Here is a 26,280-nt window from a genome sequence, read left to right as displayed (position 1 = left end):
AGAAACATGATCGCGTTCGTTCCTATCTGTTTCCTGTTCGTAAATGGAATAATCTTTACTTCAGTTCTTCTCAGGATCTTAGCTTTGTCGAGTGCCTTCAACTTCACCCGGGGGAAAGCTGCTGTTGTCTGTTGATCTGGCAAAGGTGGTGCCGGAGAGGTGACTTCGATCCAACCCATTGAGTGAAAGGGAGTGTTTCCGTGAATAGAGACAATGTTTAAATCTATATTGTCTCCAACAAACTGAGTGACTGCATTGTTTGTTTCCCCAACCTCCATAAAGACCACCTGATCATTACTTGACAATTCACTTTCACTGGCTGGCACTTTGGCTGTCATCACTGATTGATCCTCAAGCGCAGCATCAACCGCAACCTCATCATTGATCTGTTCATCGGTTTCCTCCACAATGGTGTCAAGAGTGCCAGAAGTATCTGGAACATCATCTCCACTCCTACTATTAAGGAAGCAGTATTTGTAGTTTTGTGTCTCCGTGTAAGACTCAGTGTATCCCAGCCGGTGGAACTTGTTGAGCATCCATTTTGACCCAAATCTATGATCAAGTTGTATGGCAAGCCCCATTTGGTGTGGCAATACTCCAGACCGAGGTCGACAGGCCTTAATAAAATTCTGCCCCCAAACGGCAACTCTTTCGTCTGTCTTGACAATCGGTCTCAAGAACATCTGAAGGCTTGCAGGAACAAGTGTCAGCTGAGTATCGATGTCAGTCATACTGTGTGTGGTGGGGTATGACTTTGGACCTAAATCAATCAAGGCAATATCATTGGATATGAACTTGAGTGCCGTCTTTATGATCTGAGTCTTCTCATCTCCATGGTCAAGATTAGCATGATGCTCTCGCAGAATATTGTCGGTGCCATCTTTGAGACAGAGTACATCTGCCCTTCTTTCCTGTGTTGTGAAATACAAGGTGTCTTCGTATTTCTCTAGAAGTTTTATCTTTAGCCAATGCTTTGAATAAGAAAGGCTCTTCTCTGATGACTGATCAAACTCCTGCAGCTTTTCATGGACTTGGTCCATGTTCATTACCCCATGCTCTAATTCTGAGTCTAACCATTCGCAGAATTCAATAAAAACTGCCTCTCGCTCCTCATCAATACTCCTCTGTCCTCTCTTCCTTTTTCCTGCCTCATCAGTCTTGGACAAACTGTCACCTCTTGCAAACATAAGTTTGCATCGCAAATGGTACAGTGTTTGTTCTGCTACCAAGTCGTTGATCCCTTCCAGGCGTCCAGTGACTTCAGTGCCCCAGTCATCCCCGCGACTCCATGCTGTCTTCAGCAAGCTTGCCTTCAGTGTATCTGCAGTCAAATTATCTGGCACTCTGTATTTCTTTCTAGCTTGTGCTGGATTATTTTTGTAGAGCTGGGCTGGTTGGTTGCAAAGAATGCATACATCCTTATACAGGAGGTCAACTGACTGTGATCTTCTAGAACTGCAGCCAGTTGATGAACTGAACTCACAAGTAGTGCGTCTTCTCTTCAACTTTGATGACTCTTTCTCTGCCTTTAATGCTTGAGCTGACTTCTTGGTGGTTGCAACAAAGTTGTTGTACAGATCATTTTTACACTTCTGGTGGTACCTAAGTTTTCCTTCCTTTTGAGCCTCCTTCATACGTTCCACAACAGTAACATTTTCGACAGTTTCTGCTTGTTTCAATAAAGTTGAGTATCCCTTTGGAGTTGCCTGTATGAGCCTTTCAGCTGGTGTATCCGAGCGTGCACAGATGAAGCAATTGAGCACAGGTGGAGTAACGTCTTCATCCATATTGCTAGACTCCATGTCCTGCAAAGTAGAAAATGAGATATATTTAGAAATTATTTTTCCACAAAGGAGTGTCTGTGGTGAAATATAAATGTTAACAATCAACTCAGAATCATGAAAAACCCTTATTTGACCCCTCATAAGTTACTTAAGGGCCGATTAGAAAAAATAAAAATTCTCGAAAATAATTTTTCGGTACCCGAATTCAACAGCTTTTTTTCTGGGTTTCCCACGGGAGTTGAACTTAAACATTTTAGCACATGTTATTACACACCTTTACAAACATATTGGTGAAGAAATTTTTTGGTAACAATTTAGTTAACAGATTTTCATATGTTTCCCTTACTAGTTGTCAGAATTGCAGCTCAAAGCATGCACCCAATTTCAGTTATCTTGCTATTACCATTGTAATTGACATATATGGCTGCCATTATACGGTACCTCCTGATAAAGGAAAACATGTTTTTCTTTTTCTTAATGCTCACCTCTCAATGTAAACCATATGCGTTTCACTATTGAGTCTGTCACTGATATAGGCCATTTATTTAGAAAATCTGCTCTACTGCAGAAAAATTGGGCACTTTGTTTCTGATTTACATGACTAACTGATAACCGTTCATTCAATGACCTTTTTGATGTCCTATTTTGGTTGCAGATAAGCCGACAAAGCCACAGGTGGCAATTAAGACAACCCGCTGCTTCGCATTCAAGAGCACGTCTCGAGGCGTGGCGATCAAGTCTACCAGCCGGCCTGCACGGAACCAGTCAATGAAGGATTCCAGTGGGATGCGCCGGGCAAGCAACGACAATGTTGAAGATTTGGGCATGGTGAAGAAGACCACACGGCAATTTTTCAACGGCGAAGATTCGTGCTATATCATCGATGCCAAGCTCATTGGCAACCTGGGCCGCTATCTCAATGTAAGGCACACATGACCAACTTTCCTACTGTTTGTAAACATGGAAATATGTTACCCAGTTGGAGTGGTGGTTAGCTGCAGTTACGTTATTATATTTTTCAGAAAGTAAACTTAAACACACTGAAGTAATACTAAAATAAGTTTTTGTAATTCCCTGAATAATAAGTAATAAATTGCCGAATCATTGAACATTTGGCTGAAAGTATGCTTTTGCCACAAACCCACTTAACTATTCTCAGTGCAAGATGAATTACTGTCCTTTGGTCTCTTTGTTTTCCACAGCACAGCTGCAGTCCAAACCTATTTGTACAAAATGTATTTGTGGATACGCATGACCTACGCCTTCCCTGGGTCGCATTCTTTGCCAGCAAGTAAGACCCAATACCTGTGAAATACTCCCTTGTACTACCCTGGCATGAATATTAATGTTTGTTTGTTGGTCCATTAATGAGGCAAACCTGCTCTTTATTGCCAACATCCTCAATCACTCAAACCCACATCCTTTACCAAGTCCAGCCTCATACCAATATAGCCCATTGAAATTGCACTGGGTCCAGCCTCATGCCAAGATAGCCCATTGAAATTGCACCGGGTCCAGCCTCATGCCATGATAGCCTATTGAAATTGCACCGAGTCCAACTTTATGCCATGATAGCCCATTGAAATTGCACCGGGTCCAGTGCATGCTCTGATCGCCCATTGAAATGCTCTGATCGCCCATTGAAATTGCACCGGGTCCAGCCTCATGCCATGATAGCCTCTTGAAATTGCACTGGGTCCAGCCTCATGCCATGATAGCCCATTGAAATTGCACCGAGTCAAACTTTATGCCATGATAGCCCATTGAAATTGCACCGCGTCCAGCCTCATGCTATGATAGCCCATTGAAATTGCACCGGGTCCAGCCTCATGCCAATACAGCCCATTGAAATTGCACTAGGTCCAGCCTCATGTCATGATGGCCCATTGAAATTGCACAGGGCCCAGCTTCATGCAGTTATATAGCCCATCGAAATTGCACTGGGTCCAGCCTCATGCCAAGATAGCCCATTTAAATTGCACTGGGTCTAGCCTCATGCCATGGACAGCCCATTGAAATTGCACCAAGTCCAGCTTCATGTCAAGGATAGCCCATTGAAATTGCACCTGGTCCAGCCTCATGCCAAGATCGCCCATTGAAATTGCACCTGGTCCAGCCTCATGCCACGATCGCCCATTGAAATTGCACAGGGTCCAGCTTCATGCAATGATATAGCCCATTGAAATTGCACCGGGTCCAGCCTCATGCCATGATAGCCCATTGAAATTGCACCGCGTCCAGCCTCATGCTATGACAGCCCATTGAAATTGCACCGGGTGCAGCCTCATGCCAATATAGCCCATTGAAATTGCACTGGGTCTAGCCTCATGCCATGGATAGCCCATTGAAATTGCACCCAGTCCAGCTTCATGTCAAGGATAGCCCATTGAAATTGCACCTGGTCCAGCCTCATACCAAGATCGCCCATTGAAATTGCACAGGGTCCAGCTTCATGCAATGATATAGCCCATTGAAATTGTACCGGGTCCAGCCTCATACCAATATAGCCCATTGAAATTGCACCTGGTCCAGCCTCATGCCAAGATATCCCATTGAAATTGCACTGGGTCCAGCCTCATACCAATATAGCCCATTGAAATTGCACAGGGTCCAGCCTCATGCCAATATAGCCCATTGAAATTGCACTGGGTCCAGCCTCATGACATGATGGCCCATTGAAATTGCACTGGGTCCAGCCTCATGCCAAGATAGCCCATTGAAATTGCACCGGGTCCAGCCTCATGCCGTGATAGCCCATTGAAATTCCACCGGGTCCAGCCTCATGCCATGATAGCCCATTGAGATTGCACCGAGTCCAACTTTATGCCATGATAGCCCATTGAAATTGCACCGGGTCCAGCTTCATGCTCTGATCGCCCATTGAAATTGCACCGAGTCCAACTTTATGCCATGATAGCCCATTGAAATTGCACTGGGTCCAGCCTCATGCCAACATAGCCCATTTAAATTGCACTGGGTCTATCCTCATGCCAAGATAGCCCATTGAAATTGCACTGGGTCCAGCCTCATGCCAAGATAGCCCATTGAAATTGCACCGAGTCCAACTTTATGCCATGATAGCCCATTGAAATTGCACTGGGTCCAGCCTCATGCCATGATAGCCCATTGAAATTGCACCGGGTCCAGTCTCATGCCAATATAGCCCATTGAAATTGCACTAGGTTCAGCCTCATGCCATGATGGCCCATTGAAATTGCACAGGGTCCAGCTTCATGCAATTATATAGCCCATCGAAATTGCACTGGGTCCAGCCTCATGCCAACATAGCCCATTTAAATTGCACTGGGTCTATCCTCATGCCAAGATAGCCCATTTAAATTGCACTGGGTCCAGCCTCATACCAATATAGCCCATTGAAATTGCACAGGGTCCAGCCTCATGCCAATATAGCCCATTTAAATTGCACTGGGTCCAGCCTCATGACATGATGGCCCATTGAAATTGCACTGGGTCCAGCCTCATGACATGATGGCCCATTGAAATTGCATTGGGTCCAGCCTCATGACATGATGGCCCATTGAAATTGCACTGGGTCCAGCCTCGTGCCATGATATCCCATTTGAAATTGCACAGGGTCCAGCTTCAGGCAATTATATAGCCCATTGAAATTGCACTGGGTTCAGCCTCATGCCGTGATAGCCCATTGAAATTCCACCGGGTCCAGCCTCATGCCATGATTGCCCATTGAGATTGCACCGAGTCTAACTTTATGCCATGATAGCCCATTGAAATTGCACCGGGTCCAGCTTCATGCTCTGATCGCCCATTGAAATTGCACCGGGTCCATCCTCATGCCATGATAGCCCATTGAAATTGCACCGGGTCCATCCTCATGCTGTGATCGCCCATTGAAATTGCACCGGGTCCAACTTTATGCCATGATAGCCCATTGAAATTGCACCGGGTCCAGCTTCATGCTCTGATCGCCCATTGAAATTGCACCGGGTCCATCCTCATGCCATGATAGCCCATTGAAATTGCACCGAGTCCAACTTTGTGCCATGATAGCGCATTGAAATTGCACCAGGTCCATCCTCATGCTGTGATAACCCATTGAAATTGCACCGGGTCCAGTCTCATGCCAATATAGCCCATTGAAATTACACTAGGTCCAGCCTCATGCCGTGATGGCCCATTGAAATTGCACAGGGTCCAGCTTCAGGCAATTATATAGCCCATCGAAATTGCACCGGGTCCAGCCTCTTGCCAAGATAGCCCATTGAAATTGCACCGAGTCCAGCTTCATGTCAAGGATAGCCCATTGAAATTGCACCGGGTCCTTCCCTTGCCAAGATAGCCCATTTAAATTGCACTGGGTCTAGCCTCATGCCATGGATAGCCCATTGAAAATGCACCGAGTCCAGCTTCATGTCAAGGATAGCCCATTGAAATTGCACCTGGTCCAGCCTCATGCCAAGATAGCCCATTGAAATTGTACCGGGTCCAGTCTCGTGCCAAGATATCCCATTGAAATTGCACTGGGTCCAGCCTCATGCCAATATAGCCCATTGAAATTGCACCGGGTCCAGCCTCATGCCATGGATAGCCCATTGAAAATGCACCGGTCGAGCCTCATGCCATGATGGCCCATTGAAATTGCACCTGGTCCAGCCTCATGCCATGACAGAACATTGAAATTGCATAGCGTCCTGCTTCATGCAATGATATAGCCCATCGAAATTGCACCGGGTCCAGCCTCATGCCAATATAGCCCATTGAAATTGCACTGGGTCCAGCCTCATGCCACTATAGCCCATTGAAATTGCACTGGGTCCAGCCTCATGCCATGATAGCCCATTGAAATTGCACCGGGTCCAGCCTCATGCCAAGATAGCCCATTGAAATTGCACCAAGTCCATCCTCTGCCATGGATAGCCCATTGAAATTGCACTGGATCCAGCCTCATGCCGAGATAGCCCATCAAAATTGCACCGGGTCCAGCGTCATGCCAAGATAGCCCATTGAAATTGTACCGGGTCCAGCCTCATGCCAAGATAGCCCATTGAAATTGTACCTTGTCCAGCCACATGCCATGATAGCCCATTGAAATTGCACTGGGTCCAGCTTCATGTCAAGGATAGCCCATTGAAATTGCACCTGTTCCAGCCTCATGCCAAGATGGCCCATTGAAATTGCACAGGGTCCAGCCTCATGCCAATATAGCCCATTGAAATTGCACTGGCTCCAGCCTCATGCCAAGATAGCCCATTGAAATTGCACCAGGTCCAGCCTCATGCCAAGATGGCCCATTGAAATTGCAAAGGTCCAGCCTCATGCCAATATAGCCCTTTGAAATTGCACTGGGTCCAGCCTTATGCCAAGATAGCCCATTGAAATTGCAAAGGTCCAGCCTCATGCCAATATAGCCCTTTGAAATTGCACTGGGTCCAGCCTTATGCCAAGATAGCCCATTGAAATTGCACCGGGTCCAGCCTCATGCCATGATGGCGCATTGAAATTGCACAGGGTTCAGCTTCATGCAATGATGTAGCCCATTGAAATTGCACCGGGTCCAAACTCATGCCATGATGGTGCATTGAAATTGCACCGGGTCCAGCCTCATGCCAAGATAGCCCATTGAAATTGCACCGGGTCCAGCCTCATGCAATGATGGTGCATTGAAATTGCACCGGGTCCAGCTTCATGCAATGATATAGCCCATTGAAATTGCACCGGGTCCTGGCTCATGCCATGATAGCCCATTGAAATTGCGCTGGGTGCAGCCTCATGCCAATGTAGCCCATTTAAATTGCACCTGGGAGGGGGGGGGGGGGGGGGGGGGGGGGGAGGGGGTGTTCCGTGGTATCCAACATGGGCTGCAGGACAGCAACTTCGATATCTGGGGACACAGGAAGCACCTTCCTCTGGTGCAGCACCCACCTCGTCAAACTCTCGGGACACAGGATAAACATGGCTTTCCCCAACTAGGCTAAACTGACTCGTTCCATCTACCTAGCTGGGCCACTTGGCCACACCGGACAAGTTGTCCCCAACACATGTCCTTAAAAGAGGGTTTAAGAAGTCCTAATAAGCTACAGGAACACAAACGGTGGCAAGGCCTTAAACTAACTATAGACTTTCTTGGTCATGTATGGCAAAGGTGCAATGTCGTATTTTCTCACCAGCAAGATCACGGCCTTAGTTTTCTTGAGCATCGAGGAAATCCTACTGATTGCCTCCCGACTCTACAATGAAGTTGGGAATAACACACTAACTGTTAGTTTGTGTGATAGTTGCAAATATGGAGTAGTTTAGCCTATGTGGTAGTTGTCCAAATGGAGTAGTAGTTAGCTTGTGTGACACTTATGAAATATAGTTGCGACATTATATACTGCAGTATACCGCCTCTAATGTAGCCATGTGTTTACAGGCGCATCCGTGCAGGGACTGAACTCACCTGGGATTACAACTACGAGGTTGGCAGCGTTCCTGGGAAGCAGTTGCTGTGCTACTGTGGTTCGTCTGAGTGCCGCGGCCGTTTGCTTTGATGATTTTTTATGGGATCTTCATCCATGCTTCGACATCAACACCTGGCTTGGAGCGTGTCCCTTGTTTTTTTTTTTTAACTTGAAATTTTCTTGAAAATGAAATATTCCCCACCATTGAACAATGTGTCCAATGTATTGGCTTGATCTGTTATCATCTTTGTATTATGAAAAATAAATTGCAACGGCTTGTGGCAATTGTTGTTTGCTCTTGTTCATTACTCTTGTTTTTGTTCATTATTCAGAACTCTGGCACCAACAAAGGGTTAATGCCCGAAACATAAGCTTCTGCTTGCTACCCACGGTAGTTGAAATACCTCAATCGACGTCCCGTTTATTTCGTCCACTAGCTATGAGCACATCCTTATGGACGGGTTTATTCCCCCCTCAGAATTGGGGTATTTTCGTATAACTTTTACCTTCTCTCATTCATTGGGAGTGGTACTATCCGATAAACATTACATCTTGAGAGAATTGGGGTCTGACCCTGAAATCCCCATTCTATGATTTTTTTTTAACCCTCTAAAAACCTCTGCATGTAAATTCATTCCATCTAGCAGTTCAGGCGTGCATGCAAATATAAACAAACAACCACACAAACCAGACTGCAGTGGTTAACCTTTTTTCTCAACAGGGACTAGCAAAGGTCAACGATAAATGACTGTGGGCCGCCAATTGGGAAACACGTAATTAATTGTCTATACTTCAGCACATCATACATCTCGTAACTTTTTACATTCATGTTAGTTTTTTTTATATAATTGCCTAGTTTAGGAAATTGCCAAGTTTAGCTTCTTCTGATGTCACCCACCTTCGAGTACAAATGAAGTGCCTGATGGAATGACTTGAAAAATGGTTGGTTGTACTCATTGCCAGTAAAAATAAGGAAAAAAAATTGCACTTTGCACCGTCACGCCATGCTCCATCATGGCACCGAAGAACAGATCAAACCTTAGGCTTGGTGGGAGTCTCGGAGCGGGTTCTTCGCTCGTGTGTAAACAATTATATACATGGGAAGTGCAACAAGAACTGCTTGCTGCATAGTCACGAACATACACAGTATGAAGGGGAACTGTTTCATGAACAATCCAGCCTTGGAGTTCCGGAATGAATTCAGATACTACGATTTAATTACTTGTTGTTTTGTTTGTTTGTTTCAGAGTGAACAACATGTTTTGTTTCAGAGTGAATTACAAAAGGATTTTTGAGGAAGTGGTGTCACTTTACGTTGACAAAGATGCAGGTTCCATCTCGATCATGTCAAGATTAAGAATTAAAAGACAAATAAAATATACTAGCTGTACCCATGCATAATATATGCGGCCTCGTGTTTTTTAACACGTTGATTCATATATTTCACTGTAAACACAATTAACAATTGCAGTATTCTCAGAACCAACACTCTTTGAGTCCAGTGATCGACTCTTGGTGGTGGAGTGTATATGGAGGGTGGGGCCTGAACTTTGTCTGTCAATCGATGTAATCAAACTAACTACGTCGTGAGTACCTTTCCCATGTACATTTGCTGTCATGGCTTGCAAACGAAAAACCAGGCAGCTTGTAGAGCGCTCGCCAAGTGACTTAAGCACTCCAACAAAATGGCTGATGAGGAAAGGCTGGCTTGGCAAGCGATAGCTTGTGGAAACATACTGAAGGCTTTTATTTGTATAAATTTTACAATCGAAACACAGGTACCCCCTCAGCCCCTCCCAATACTTAGCTCAGGGGTTCTTAACCTTTTTCCCTGTCAAGACCCCCAACGGATTGCCCACGATGTCCCCATACCCCCTTCACCAGACTGTGGACTGACCGAGGCGCACCGCAGGTACGCAAAGCTAGGGGGAACTGGGGGTATGTCCCCCTAGAATTTTTTTGATTTCTAGGTGCTCTGTGGTGCATTCTGAGGGGTGTTTTTACTTTAATTGCCTATTTTGTTTTGATAAAAATTGGTAACTTATTACCCAGAAAATGGGCCAAGTTCGGGGATCCGCGCCTGATTACCAGTCCCATTAGGTTCCAGTGTAACTTCAAAATATCTCAATAACTTAGTTTTACATATGGATAATTAGGAACAGAACAGGAAGGAAAATCATTAAGATTTTATCCCTATTTATTTCTTTGCTTGTTATATATTTATTATATATTTAAAGTTGATATTTCATTGAATTTATTGCAATTTATTATTATAATTTATTATGAGTCCTGTTGTGACTGGTTGTTGTAGCTGTTGTAGTTGACTATTACAGACTACTTCACAGCGAGACCTCAATATAACAATTAGAGGCTTCAACTGAGTTCCAATCGTTTTATTCAATCATCGCGGAAGAAAACCCAACACGGTTTTTTTTTGTATACTAAATCGAGGCTCGTGAAAGCTGAACAGTTATACTTTACACAGAATACAGACAGAATACGACGCGTCGTTCCATGGAAAAGGAATTTTCCCTTCGTCTTGCAGTGTTCCGTTTAAATAGAAATCATACCCTCTTATCTTTTTCTGTTGGAATCTGAGGGCTAGACTTTCTGGCACCAACTCCATCTGTTTATAATAATAGGGTGACAAGAGTTTGCCCAAGCTAACAATTCATCCTTTTAAGGTCACTCCTTGGCCTGTTCCAGGTCCCTAATGGAGTACTGAACCCCACCCCTTGGCTCAGTCAACATTCCAGCCTGACTATCTGACAAGGTGACAGAAATCAACTCCTGATGTTGGCTCCACACGTTCCTTTGCAGCTTGAGAACTTCATTTTACAAGATTCACATTGAAGTACAATTTAACTGCTTTGACCATAAATTGTCTTATAAATATTAATTATATAATTATATATAATTCCACATTCCCTCATTTTTTCTTTTCTGTTTATATTAAACCATTAATCTAAACACCAATTGCAAAATACTCAAATTACAAATTTGTTAATCCAATTTTCAATACCTAAGGCATACACCGTCATCCTGGAAGAATCATAAAAACATTTCTTTGTTCGCTGACTCTTCCCATGTTGATAATTCAGTTCATTTCATTTGCATCACAAATATCTCTGCAAACAAAACTTCACCTTTACCAATACACAACAATTTCAATTCACCATTTTCAAAATAATAAAACATCTGCAACATTTGGCAATTATTCTTCGAAAATATGTTTTGCTTCAAAACAAATGTTGACTTTGTTTCAAAAGAAGAGGCTGATCACTTGTGTTTGAAATTAAAATATGAAACATTTTCTTCTGATGTCTTCATAGCACCTACACTATTTCGCGTATGGTTCTGCTGTCATGGTAAATGAGCAAGGTCGTGAACTGGCCCTGCTCCGCATGTAGCATCCTTGCCACTCTTGCCATGAGCTGCAGTAGATTTTGAACAAGCTGTCGTCCAGTTGTAGTTGACTTGCCTCCTCGCTCCTCGCTCATCGTGAGTGGGCAGCAAGTGTTGATGTGATGTTGGTCGACCGGCAAGATGTGAAACAGATGCCAGATGCATCCACAACAATGTTAGGACCATTGTGTTCAGGTTATCCATGGCCCATGTCAGGAGCAACCAGCAGAATCGTGCACAGCCGTTGTAGAGGAAGAAGCACAGCCGTCCACTTACAGCTCCATGCTGGTTCCCCGGAAGTTGGTGGAGCAATGACACAAGTCACCGCATCCAGTAGAAGTTGCAGGTAAGATGTCCCACAATTGCTGACGTGATGAATGTTCGAGACATTCGAACAGAAGCAAGTGATCGCCTTTCTTCCATGCGTTGCAATGTAATGCAGGCAAATGGTCACATGATTTTCCTTGGTGAAGGTAAGCATCTGTCTCCAATCTTACAAAGGAGAATGCCTTCATCATTCTTTGAGAAGGAGGGTGTATGCCAAGATTAATTTCATGTTTAGCCACAAATTTTCTTTCTCGAACTTCTTCCCAATGCCGTTATCACTCCATTTGAGATGTGATTTGGTCTTATCCTTTACTCAGCCACATCTGTATCTGCTTTCCACACACTTTGAATCAGATAGGGTACATCTTGACATGAAATTACCATGTTTTAACTAATGTATATCTTATTACACCTTCACGTTTAACAATTTGCTGTTTTCTTCAAAACATTCAAAAAGTTATATTCCTTTATATGCTTCATACGAATAATATCCAAATCAGGTATGTATTTTCTACTAAACTAAGAATAGCATTTAAAGTTGCTTTCAGATTAATATAGTTTGAAAAATTTAAAACATGCAGTTTTTTTACTCAAAGGGAAAAAAATGCATTAATTAATTAGTACATCTATCTATAATTCCAGTAATCTCTGTACGTTTGTACGTCTGTACGTTTGTACGTCTGTTTGTCTGTGACCGCTGTTTCTCGACAACCACGGGTCCGATATACTTTTAACTTGCCAGGTATATTGCTGGGGACCCGAGGATGTGCCTTTTCAAGGTTTCATATTAATCGGACAATTACTTACCGAGCTATGTCCAAAAAACGATTCAACCAATCAGAGAGCAGCGAACGATCGCGTGTGCCGAACGTGGAGGACACACTCTGCCTCGGATGGCACATTTGAGAGCGTATTCATTTATTTCACGTTTGCAAACTATGTTGGCGTTAAACTATGTTTTAAAACTAATAAAACCGAATTTGCGATTCATTCGCTTTCCTGCGCGTTTGTGCACGCGATGGCGATTTCTTTACCAAACTCCGGAAGCCGTTCGCTTTGGACCAAACCATTGCATGTAAATAGAGGGGGGGGATTGTCACCGTACTCGCAAGCTGTTCGCTTTGGACCAAACCATTTCATGTAAATAGAGGGGGGGGATATAATTTTAGATATAGATATAGTACGGGCAATGCCCTAGTATGATTAAAATCACAAACAGGAATATCTAATTCCCAACAAACTTTGCAAACAAGCAAACTATGCATGATGTATTGTTATGTCTGGTGGGTAGTGATATGTACAGCAGATACAACTGAGTAGGTAACATGCTTCGAGGTGTCGCGGTAAGGAAAACTACCTTGTAAAAGTTCATGTGTAGGCGTTTTGTCGGGTAAGATATATACTTGTGAACCTACCAGGAGGTTCGTGTGTTAAGTAGTGTAGGGATTAAGAAGTAGCGCCCCTGTGTGTCCTCACCTGGTTAGCCAAACCTTTGTCCCTTTTGGCACTGCACACCACATAGACATTCCGACAAGTCCTTAGTGCAACACTAAATAACGCCCCCCCCTCCCCCCCCCCCCCCCCCGACATGACTTAGGAAGAAACCAGGTCAGGACACCGCCGCATGGCCGACGCCATGTACACCTCCGACAGGCCTATCCACCTCGAATAGCACGCGCCATGACACCAGGAGCAGGGAGTGGGAGTGACCCAGTGGGCGTGCACCTGGGCGAGTCGGTGGAGGAGACTGATTGGTTGGCAGCGTGCCAAAGCTGACGTCATGAAGAAGGAAATATTAACGAGTGCCGAACGCCATTTTGGGGCAGTTCGTTTGAGGAGTTGGTTGGAAAGAGTGAGTTGCACAGACGAGTTGGTTTTGAGACGCGGCAGGACTTGGGTGAAGTGAGTGAGTTGCGCAGAAGTGAGATTCCTGGCCCTGGCAGTCCCGGTGCGATCTGGAATCTGAAAGAGTTGTTGGTTCAGAGCAGTTGCGCGGCAGTTGGTTCGTAGTTCACGGCTTGAGTTGATGAGTAGTTGAGTTGCTCTCTTGGTTTTGGACATCTACGCTGGTGCTCTGGCAGTCTCTAGCGGTGCTCGGTGCTTTGGAGGTCGGAGCAAGGGACCTCGTCGTGTGCGAACAGAGTGGGCGCTGGCTCGGGCCTTCGCGGCGCTTGTGGAGCTTGGAGCGAGGCCTCGTGGGTACATCGGGGCCGAACGGAGCCAAGAAGAAGTCAAGACAGATAAGGCCATTACCCATTCCCCCTAACATAACGAACGTTTTTTCTTTATTAATTCATCTCCCTCGTCTAGTATCCGAAATCTGTTGTGTGGGGACATCCCGATTAGGATATTTGTTACCGGCGCGTGCTTTTTCCTGTCCTTGCCTTTTTCATTTGAATAAATCCTTGTATTATTTTGCATCCCCTGTTAAACCTGTGCCCGCTTGAGTTAATCCCCTTACAGGACCGGAGCTATGCCAGCGCGCTGCAGTTAAGCGCTTCCGCAGCTTCCATTCTCCTCCTTCCTCCCGCGCAGCATGTAGCTGAATCCGTGTTTGGTCATTGCCTCCAATAAGACCGTTTGGGCCATCCGCGACTGGTGTTAACCGGAGTTGCGTGACAACTAGTGCCAGGAGGTGAAGGGAAAAGTAAAAGGTAATGGGGAATGTTTCCCACCTGCTGGCCTGGTTGTTTATCGGGACCATGTGGATGTCACAACACCTCAACAGGGAGGCGAATTCGGAATGGTGCAGCACCAGGGCGGTGGTGCAGAGCAACAGGGGGTAGAGTTATTGGGGGTCCGTGCAATAGAGCCGGCCAGAGTATTTATTGGGGAAAACCTGTCGGGGCCAGAAATGGTTTGGTGTGATGATTATGATGACGCGGATGATGTGATTCAGCGGCTGGGGACCTGGGACAGTCACATGGAGGCCAAGGTTGACCAGGCCCAAAGGAGCCTGGGTGATGAGGTGAGTTGGTCCGAGGAGGTGGTTGAGGTGACCAAGGGGACCCTCACCGAGCACTGATTGGGTAACAGAGGTAAAGGGGCGTGTTGGCTCCAGGTTGGATTTGGACCTTGGGGAGTCGGGAGATAGAGCCTCTGGAGATTTGGTCCACTTAGGGAATTTGGACCAGCTGCAGGGAGGGGCAAAACAACCCGAGGGAGTTGTTACCTGCAGCTGTGGTTTGGCACAGGTGGTGAGAAATTTTAAAAGAAAAAAGAAAATTACATTTAAATGGGAAATTGATTTGGAACAGCCATGGAGGGAGTTGGTCCCCGGGCTGTGGGATTTGGACATGGAGAGGTCATTGAGGATGGCCTTGGGCAAAATTTGCCCCTTTGGAAATTTTGTTATGCCAGCCCCCTGGGGGGCTGTGCTGGCGAGATTTGGACGTGGGGTCCAGCCTTGGGTGTCGAGGTACGACCTAGGCCCCACGGGGGTTCTGGTGGAGTGTGGCGTCCCTTGTCCATCGGGGCGCTGTCCAGGCGTGTGCTTCGGGCCGACAGGGTCACCGGACTCTGGTGGGGGTTAAGACCTCCGGGGGGGGGGGGGGAGTGGGTCCGAGGTGATTTCTCAAGCCTGGGATGGCAAATTTTGAGGACCACTAGGGGGAGGTGTTGTGGGTCGCGCTTTGGTGGTGGCACTGCGGACGGCCAAATTGGGACTGATGTGATGACCACCCGGGCATGCGGCCTGACACCCTCCTCCTGAGACTGGGACAGCCGGCATGTGATGACCTGCCATGCCGTGTTGGTCTATGGACACGGGTCGAACCGCATGGACAAGAATGAGACAGCCTGCCGGACAACCATTGGGTCATCTGTGGAACATGATGGTGAGAGTGATCTTCCACAGATGTTCCGTTATGATTTATGGACTCGGGTTGGGAAGAGAGCCATGGGGATGAATCGGGAGATGTGTAACGAGCCAAGAAAATGGCCATGCTCGGCTGGCATGTGTATGGCAAAGCATCTTTCTTTGGTGAGGTTAGTGAAATGTGAAAAATGTTTGACATGGGTAATCTATGGGTTAGATGCAAATTTAAGGGTGAATTTTGTGAAGAGAAATGGTGGTCACTGCACAGTGACGCCATTATTGATCCAGGTGTGCTGGACCAGAGTGTTGGAGGAATGAATGAATGAATGATCGTTTTAAGGCCATTTTCCCCGCCAGAGCGGGGGTTAGCCTTGCGGGCCCCATGACAATCATGGTTCGCTGTTTGAGGCAATGTTTTTATGGCCGGATGCCCTTCCTGACGCCAACCCTTAGTCGCCTCTTACGATGCATAGGGATACGGTGTATACACATCGTGATCGGGGTACACATCGTGATCATTCATCCCAGCAAGCTGGTACTCAATTTGCCGACCTCGGAAGGATGACAGGCTGAGTCAACCCCCCTGGCGTTAATTCAGCGATCGACCGGGATTCGAACTCAGGATCCTAGGATCCCAAGCAGGCACCCTAACCGCTAAGCCAACACCAGGCTGTTGGAGGCTGGAATAAAAATTCATAGGTCAGCAAGACACAGCCTTCAACTGGCGACTGCGCAAATATTTGGGACGCGGAGTCATGGGGATGTAGTTGTGTAGTTGAGGGTCAACGTGGTGCTGTGGGTGTCCGAGGGGTGTGGACCATGTCTTCTGGGTGAGTCCTGGTGGAGCATGGCTGTTGACTGGACCTTGGTGTGGTCAAGTGTGGGTGAGCACTGGGGGGCTGCGGTTCTGTGGACTGGGGGACGAGAGGGCGGCGTAGGTCTCCTTCTGTTAACCAGCGACTTTGTTTAAACTCCAAAGCTTAATTTGGTGAATCACATGTGCACAACCACTACTTATTCAGACCCTTTTTATGTTGTAGAAAATATCCAAGTATGTGTTACGCCCCCATAGCTGTTGCCTGTCTATTTTTATGCAACTAGTGAGTACCAATGACACCAGTATGCCAATATAGGTGTTCCAAGTTATCAAAATATATTGCAGGTACACGTAACATCACGTTCTGAGTTTAAACTATGTAACAGCGCGTTCATGTCTGCCCCTTGGTTTAAGATTCACAGTACATTCCGTTTTAAATACTCACAATAGTGGCTGAATATTCCCATTTATTATTTCTCTCTTAAAATCTTATTCCATTACCAAAATGTCACTCAATCAGATTTTTCCCATCTTCTTATGATGTTAATAACTAATAAAATCAACCAACTTGGTCCATTGCACAATCTGATTTGTTCCTTTCCATTTTCCATCCTTCTTCATTTCCCATAAAATCCATGTTTTATGAAAATCAATATACGTTCAAGTCTGGTGTTACATTTTCGGTATCAATTCAGCAAGATTTTCTTTACTATTATTTTCCCATATCATCTACCCCTAATACACATCCATACATACAGCACAATTTGGATGCTGATAAAATCCAAGTTTATATATATATATATCAAAAATCCGTGAGCAGAGTACTCTGGTAAATCCGTGTAAGATCTCTTACAAATTTGGCTAATTTTTGTCCCACATTTTCTTATGAAGCTCATATCCATAAATAGCTTTGTCCTCATATAAGTTTTATCAAAAATGGAATCCCAAGGTTACTCACAATTTCTTACTATTAATTAATGGCTGCTTGTAACTCAGCACATCAAATCTTTGCATTCCATCTGTCTTGTCAAAAGAGATAACCTTCGTAATCAAATTATGTTTTTTACTTTATGGATTTTATGGATATTTGATCCCATCCACATCACATTATCTATTTCAAGACAGGTACACTGTCGGTTTCAGCAATCTTTTGAGAGAACAAAAAATACACAAACTCGTGCATTATGTATATTTGTTTGCGTTGGAACCATTATTTTCATATCAAGGTGGGGGTCAATTTCAGAAAGTTTGTCCCTTCATTTTTAGAAATGCAGATACACAAAGAGGCAAAAAAATTTCTTAGAAAACCCCTACAATGTCCACATTGAAATCACCCTTCGTCTCCCACAATAACTTATCCAACTTTGACAGCATACCCGTTTACTTGCCAGTCGACCACTGACATATCAATCATGCAAAAACAGTAGTCCGAAAAATTCCCACCTGATCATTATGTGACTCTCGTCACTTGGTTCCCAAAAAGAAATTTTTTGCAAATTAATTGTTCCAAAATTTGTTATTTTCAAAAAATTGTTTTGCCCAAAATGCTCCCTAAAACCACATTTATAATTGGCAAATATGAGGTTTCCAGAATTAACTCTAATCCTGGATCTTTTAATTCAATGTTCCAAAAATTCTCCAGTTTCGGCATTTGATCAATTAATTATCATATTGCTAATAAGCAAAAATGAATCATTCTTGCTCCGAAGACTTTTCAGCCACAGGAAACGTTGACAGTTGCTCATTTTGGTCGAGTGATCTAGTCTGTTGAGGCCAATCGTCATTTGGGATCTGCAGCAATGAAGACCTAATCGTTGTCTGAGGTGCGGGTGAGCGCTGGTACCCTTGATCTTGGTTTTTCCCAATGAAATAGTCTCCTATTTGAATATGGACAACGTCATCTCCAGTGTCCCAATTCTCCACACTTAAAACACCGGTCCTTGTCATTGCCTGTTCTTTCAGGCCTACCTATCCTGTTACTTCCTTGTCGATTAAGTCTGATTTTCCCTTGGATCATAGGAAAATCTCTGTACCGTTCTATTTGGGGAGACAAATGGGAATCAGATGGGGCAAATGTCACTTTTGTTCCTACATTCGAAGGCAGTTGTGCATGTATCTCCTTCAATGCATCCTGTATCCTTTTTAGTTTAAGTTCTAGGTCCGTTATCCTTTCTTGCTGTTCCCACTTCCTGGATTCAACATCCCAATGATGGAATGCCAGCCAGTCTACCGTTAGGTTCTGTCTCTTCCTGGCTTTCAATTCTTGTCCTAATCTCTCCAATCGACTTCGCTCAAATGTACCATCTCTTGGAAACTCCTTGGCATGTCCTTTTGTCCACAAATACCAGTTCTCAACATCCTTAATGGCCTCTATACCATAATGGTTGTACATATAATATGTACAAGTACCTTTTTGTGGAATATCTGGTTCAACTTTTCTACCCTTACAGGCCCTATTTCCCGTTATGCCTGTATGAATGTATTAGGTAAATCTCTGCGTGTACTATAAATAAAATCTGCTGGGGTTATTCTACCTTGTACACCGTAACCTGTATGTTGCGTCTTCTGAGGTTGGTATGACGGTCGTTCTTCACTGGTGATTCCAGGAAGAGTCTCTCCAGCTTTCAATTGACGATGGCAGCTGAGTCCAGGAACACCTCCTTTTTGTACAACCGTTTCACCAACCTATCCCCAAACTGATCGGGCAGGTAAATCACCACCGATAGGTGGAGAACCACGTATCGGTCCTTCGTCACCAGAGCCAAAACACTTTTGCGGAGGCCAGGTAATTGGGTTCCCTGTTGAAAAGGCATGCCAGATGTTAAACACATATATAATATATATATATTTGGACCTTTCCTTCGCTTTTCTCGACTTACCACTGTGGAATTGTAAAGATATAGGGAGGCAAGTTATTGCCCACTGTTAAAATTAGTATTAGAAATAGAATGTGCTTTCAAAGCTCGCAGCATGAGCAATGCATTGGAAATGGAACCAAAACGATAAGGGGCCATCTGGAAGATAGAACCTTTGTCCTTTAGTGAAAGGCTCAGGGCAAAGTGTTGACTTAGCCCGGGTTTGAATGCAAGAAGTCAACTGACAGATTAAATTGTCAAAAAGGGTTGACCTTTTCGGCCAAAACAGTGACCCTGTTCTCTTCTTTCCGTGATAGCCATCTTTTGTAAAGCTTTTAGTGGCTCCATAATAGAAACCAGATGGGCTTTGGTGCCAAGAAGACGGAGTCAACCAAGCTCTGTGTTGACCTCGAAATTCCAACCGACCGACATCAAAGCAACTGAGATCTACTTAAGAGAACGCTCCAAGGCTGCAAGAGGAGAGTGGGAGAGAGAGAGAGAGAAGTCTTCAACCGAACGACGCGTCATATCTTGGCTATATTTTGTGTAAAAGTTCTCTCCGCAATTCGGAATAAATCTCGATCTGAATTGAACGAGTCTGAGTTCCTTTGAGTCTGAGCCTTGTCTTGAGAAATCTCTGTTAAGGGTTCTCTAACAAGTAGTTCCCTATCAGTTGGTGGCTTCCGAACGGGGATCGGCTGAAGGAGATTGACAGGTGGACAGCCCAGGTGTACAAGGTAAGTGTGTGTCTGTCTCTTGTCGATCTTTACAGTGCGATGCAAGAACCTGCTCAGTTATTGTTTATATTTATTAGAAATGTGGTCGGTGGGCAACTCCACAGGGCATACTTTTTTTGCAAGGTATGTAGAAAGCCCCGGATGAAGCACATTTTTGTAAAGGTGCCATGGACTTATTCACAAAGATCCACTATGAGACCCATTTTGGTCTTTTATTAATGGTGCTGTGTATTCATGAAGATCCACAAAAATGGTGTACTGTATACTGTAAATATGGTCGACCTTACTTGTATATTTGTGTATATGTATCACGATTGATTCAAGCTGTACGTTCGAGGTAACGTCCTGAGATATCTGTTGGTACCTTCTTTTTTTGCCGTTCGCAATTGGGTTGAATTCCCATTACATGTGTATTTATTTATGTGCTGTTTATGGTTGAGATCCCCTTATTTTGATTCGGCAATGACGAAGGAGCGAACAAGGAACGGATGCTACATTTTTTTTTGCGATTTTTTTTTAGCGATTATTCGAGTTTTTTTGCGATTTTTCTGTAAATATGTACTCTAGTGTGCTGTTTAAATCAATTACATGCGACAGACACGCGCTGTGGATATGCGCGGCTTTGCTAAGGTGCGTGGGTTGATCTGACCCGCGGGCTGTTTTGACACGCGCGTTTGTATTTTGCGCACGTTCGCGGAGGAACGGTGAGTAGGGGATCGTTGAGTGAAGGGTCGCGTGACTGACATGGGTCTCACACGATTGACATGCGTGTTCACACAAACACAGAACTATTGGAATTTCTGGAATGGTTGGTTGGATTTTTTTTTACAAATGAAAGTCTTACGATGCACTGAAAAAGGAAATGAATTAATGTGTGCACCATTAATCCATTTTTTTTTTAAGTCATGTCAGGCTCGCACACAGGGACCGATATGTACCGATATGTACCGATATGCTTAGTCGCCGCTTCGTGAGTCAAACCGTGGGTGAACGCTGAGCACACGCACATGTACACGTACATGGTAATTACCACGAGACGGGACATCTCGTGCACGCACCTGCACGTACATAGTACACTCGAGTTTTGCATGATCGTTCAAATGCCCGTTCAATGTACACAAAATGCGCGACACCTACATATATATGGATATCCTTTTTTTTAGTGTCCCAGCTTTGAGATGGCACAGTCAATAAATGCGCATGGCACAAGATTTTTTTCGTTGGGTTCGAATCCTGTGGGTGTTGCAAAAAATTTTTTTGGGAAGTATTGATTTTTTTTTTTTTTACCATATGGCACATTTCTGTTTGGATAACACTGTGGGTTGGTTTTAGGAAAGGATTGTGAACATTTTAAAACGTTCTATAGGCTGTGTGGGGAGGACGCCTTGATCGTAACAGAGGTCCACCAACAGATTGAGAATGACGAACTTTATTAAATACCAATTATACAGATCTGGAGGAAAACGGAGACGTCTACAGCACGAATGACCATCATGCCATGTCAACCTTCCTCTTGTCTCGTCAAGACAAAGTATCTCAAGAGACAACATGCCGCATCGGGCTTTATTGAAAGACAATCGTGTAATGCGGGTATCTCCCAAGGGCATACCGTGCGCCCATAGCGCCTCGCCCGTGCATTTGGGGAACGTGTCGTGTGGTGCGTGCTTGGAACCTGAGGGCTCAGAACATGAAAGTCCATTAACGTTTCGGATCCACAACGAAGGCGTCTGGTCCAGATGAGGTTCTGCCCCGCCAGGGGGCCCATCACCTCCCCTGCGGAACTTGCTCCCCCCACCCTTTGCAGACGCGGTCCTTGCAGATCTTTGAAGTTAATCAACGATCATGCCCATGAGATCTCTCACGTGCTGCTGTTCTGGGGAATACATAATGTTGTCAGTATCTTGTGTCTCATGTTCCTGGTCAGGGTACAGAGCGTTAAAATCCGAATCACTTGAAGCAAAGAGATCCGAAACATTTGAAGCAAAGAGAGGGACTTCCTTTATGTCAAAGTCTCCCATGGACGCCTGGTCGGCTTGCGGGTCTAGGATATCCACGTCGGGTCCCTCGACTGCCAGACCCAGCGTCGCAATCAGATCCATAGTTGGGTCGGAAGGGGGTGTACAGCTGTGAGCTTGTAATACATAAGAGGCGTTAGCCAGTACACGCAAGGGGTTTACAACACAAGTATCACAGTCATCACAAACATCAATACAGGCAGCAGCCAGTTCCCACAGGGGATTTTCAACACAAGTATCACAGTCATCACAAAAATCAATACAATTTTCTGAAGCGCCGGTCACATCTGCCTTGTTGAAGGACCCATTCAGGTCGACGGCCTCTGTGGTCAGAACCATAGTCGTTGTCGGCGGCTTCTTCATTTTCCATCCTGTAAAGTACTTTCTCATACAGAGGAGGACTAGAGATTTCATTAGTGCCCCCCAAATTACTACCCCAATTATCACGGCCAGTGCGGTCAATAACCACTTCACTATAGTGCCCGTCCATCCCTGGAACCAGTCAGTGAGCCAGCTAAATTTATAAGAGTTCTCGCGTGCGATCCGATCGATCGTCAGGGCGTGGCTAGTTTCCCTTAGTCTCACTATTGCGGCTGACACTCCTTCGGATGGATCAGGTATGTAAGTGCAACATTTTCCCTCTATTATTCCGCATACCCCTCCTTTCTCTGCCAGGAGCATGTCCAAAGCCACCCGATTCTGCATCACCATTGTACGCATGTGAACTACCGTGTCCAATAGTATGTCATGAGCCGTAGCGGTGTCGTTTGCCACCTTTTCTAGGGCCAAAGCCAATTTATCTATCCGGAAGCTGTTCATGGCTGTGCCCGCACCTGGGAAGAAGAAACCTAACACCTTTTCCCATAGGCTCCCGTGTAGTTTAGTGGTTCCATCTTCGTTCATGACTGACCTCTTATGTCGCCTGTCCAAGGACTTTGGGTCTAGCTCGTCCAGTATCTCAACGTCAGGAAGGACTGAACCAAGATAACATGTGCCCCCCCAATTATTTGGTAAATAGGGGTAAGCCTTGTCGCCGCATATAAACATTGTCCCATGGGGTGGGACCAGGTGGGTGGACAAGCACTGGAGTCCCTTTATCACCCCATTAATCCTACTAACCCCCCTAGAGAATGTTATAGCCGTTATGTTGTGGTTGTGTTTATCTTGCAGTACTATTCGTAATGTAATCCCAGAGCTCCCTTGTCCCAGCTTCCCGGGGAGAGTGTAGGCGCATTCTGATTCTCCCATAAGCAAGTGGCCGGAACCCTGGAGGCAGACCATCCCTTTCTGTGGTTTGACCCAGACGGGGGCAGGCCTCTCGGCCACATGGGCAATCATTGACGGGCGATAATTAAATTGTCAATTGCAACTCTTGCCGTTGCCAACCCCTTCTCTTTCCAGCGTGGTGACTAAACATGGGGAATCGATAGGTTGTGAGCAAAGGTCATTGAGGGACAGAGGTAGCACTATCATGTATATTCCTGTGGTGCCTGCTTGGGGAAAGTGCATGCACGACCAGCAGTGTGTCCTATTTTGAATTGTCGCCACCTCTCTTGCCACTTTCCAACATGTGTTTTCACCCTTCTTTGGGGCCTTGTCCTGGGGGTGCGGCGTGAGTATGTATTTGATGCATGGTGTGTATTTAGTTTCGCCACTGGCCGCGCCAGGGGTCCAGACGCTGCACCGGACCTGCATAGTCATGCCTTTCTCTAGGCGTGTGCGTGTTTGTAGCTTAAAATCAGGGGTTCCCCATTTGTATCCTGGTTGGGCCAAGGTCTTAATGCTAGCTTGCCCGTTTTCCCGGAACTCTCGTTGCTTTCGTAGTACAATGCCAACGCGTCCAGGCCCTGCCGACAGTGCTAGCCATCTTACGCTTACCCAATTTGTGTGCAGGGCTTTCTGTTCGAAACATGGTAGTGATACTCTTTGTCCCCATGTTACGGTGAGGTGTCGGGTTCCGTTTTCGCATCTATTGGAATCGGAGCTTCCCCTAGCTGCTGTCGCTATCAATAGTATCGTACCTATGATTAGGCCCATCCTTACTGTGGTTGCTGTGGTGTAGTGTCTGGTGCTTGTATGGCCAACTTACAGTGCGTGGCGTGGATCCACGAGGTCTTGCCCTCGCAAAAGACAGCCGTTGGTGTAGTCAGCAACACCTGGACTGGTCCCTTCCACCTTGGTTCCAAGGCGTTCTTGCGGGTGAAGTGCTCCACGAACACCTGGTCTTTTTCCTCTGGTGGAACACCTGGTCCACAAGCGCCCTGGGAACACCTAGTCACCAATTTCCTAATCCACTTTTTCCAAGTGGATCCAATTTTATCCAATATTCGATTTTAAATTCAATCCAATTTTCTCTAATCCTTCTCTCAGCATCCCATTTGCCTGTTTCCTACATCAATAATAAATATAAATAAAAAATAAAAGAAAATTCTTTCAGCTAGAATTTCAACTAGAATTACCACAAACAAACCACCATTAACCTCCATGAACCTCCCCCTATTATTTATTTATTTTCGCGAATAAACAAATAATAGAAATAACCTGGTCTATTTATTGGAAATATGTCTTACTGTCTAGTCAATTCCAATTCTGGTCAGTTCTGGTGTCTGGTCACACACAATGTTTTTCTCACCCACTGTGATTCGCTCAAAATAGATTCTCACTGTTATGTCTGAAATTCGTCTCATGAAAACCCATTCAAGAGTCCGGTGTAACAGACAGACAAACACATAGACACGCCGAAGACCCCAGGGTACCCATCAAACTAGCTTGTCCCCAGATCAACAAAACAAAACTTGTAACTTACTCAATTTTTTTCTTTTCAATTGTCATCCCAATTGTCATTCCCTGTGCAAATTAGAGCACTCCGGACTATGTCAACAACTGAACTTCCAAGACAACAACGATAACACACACCACCTGTCATTCACAGTAGACAACTGCATCTCCTTCCTCTCATTCATCCAAAGCAAAATTGATGACATTTTCAACAGCTCAATCACCACAACCCACTCCATCCTGACAAACTGCATCACTGAAATAAAATCCTGGCTTCAGATCAACAACAACCAACAACGACCTCAACCACCCATAACTCTGCCCTCAACATTGATGGTTTCCCAGTATCCATCTTCCCTCACATCCGGAATCTTGGCATCATCATTGACCAAACCCTCTCCTTTGACAAATACACTAAACAGATCATAAAGACAGCCTTCTTTCACCTTAAAAACATCGCCCGTCTCAGTCCATCCCTCTCCTCCACGGCTGCAGAAACCCTCATCCACGCTTTCATCACCTCCTTCCCACACACTGTATCATTTAAGCTGACTACTCCCTTCTGAGACTTGCACTTCCCAGTCGCCTCTTATACTATTGCGCTCCCCCGTCATTATAATCCACCAATCTGTTACGTCCCCTACTACAGGTAACTCTTCCTCAGCGAGCTTACACTGCCATATTTACCTCCATGGAACAGTTGGTGGTCCTCCCAAAGGTGCATTCCGATATTTAATACAATGACACCTGAGCACTCAATTAGCCCTCCATCGTACCACAGACTTACAATCAGACAGACAGACAGACAAATAACAGAGGCGTGTCACCAGCCTCAGCACAGGACATCACCTCTCCAGACAGGCACAATATAATCCACAGTATCGAAATGCCAACTTCTATCCGGAGCCTCGCAAAGCCAAAAGTCGGGCATGTTCACTGCATTTCACGCAATTGCAACCTCCAACCACACGGGGTGTTCCACCCTGCTCCATGCTCCATGCATGCTCCAAGCTCCACCAAGCTCCATGCTCCATGCATGCTCCAAGCTCCACCAAGCTCCATGCTCCATGCATGCATGCTCCACCATGCAACCCGATCTGTACTTGGTGCGCCCCCCATAATCAGCAAGTTATAATAACCACAATACACCTGGGTACCCACCTCTTGATACCACAACTTAATCCATGTTACTTGCATCTCTTTGCATCCTCCCAAATGTCCTCCATTTAACATGACTATCCCCAGAGCTCGATCAAACACGTCACTGTACTCGGCCCGGTTAAATTAAATTCAAAGCATACTGTACCTGACGCTTCCGGTCGGCAC

At 45.2% G+C, this 26,280-nt stretch overlaps 1 protein-coding gene across 3 annotated transcripts in view; it reads left to right on the top strand.

Annotated features, from left to right (window-relative positions):
* SETDB1 (SET domain bifurcated histone lysine methyltransferase 1) overlaps positions 1-8,488 on the top strand; it is a 209,162-nt gene extending 200,674 nt beyond the window's left edge. For all 3 annotated transcript variants that reach the window (XM_068106639.2, XM_078772036.1, XM_078772037.1), the window contains 3 exons: positions 2,440-2,705; positions 2,987-3,075; positions 8,176-8,488. In XM_068106639.2, coding sequence (XP_067962740.2) covers positions 2,440-2,705; positions 2,987-3,075; positions 8,176-8,293 — 473 coding nt within the window. In that variant the 3' untranslated portion in view covers positions 8,294-8,488. The remainder of the gene's footprint in view (positions 1-2,439; positions 2,706-2,986; positions 3,076-8,175) is intronic.
* The last annotated feature ends 17,792 nt before the right edge of the window (positions 8,489-26,280 follow it).

Source organism: Myxine glutinosa, chromosome 2 (genome assembly GCF_964187855.1).
Source record: "Myxine glutinosa chromosome 2, kmMyxGlut1.1, whole genome shotgun sequence".
Classification (NCBI taxonomy): Eukaryota; Metazoa; Chordata; class Myxini; order Myxiniformes; family Myxinidae; genus Myxine; species Myxine glutinosa.
Note: the sequence above shows the minus strand (reverse complement) of the source record. Positions and strands in the feature narration are given on the sequence as shown.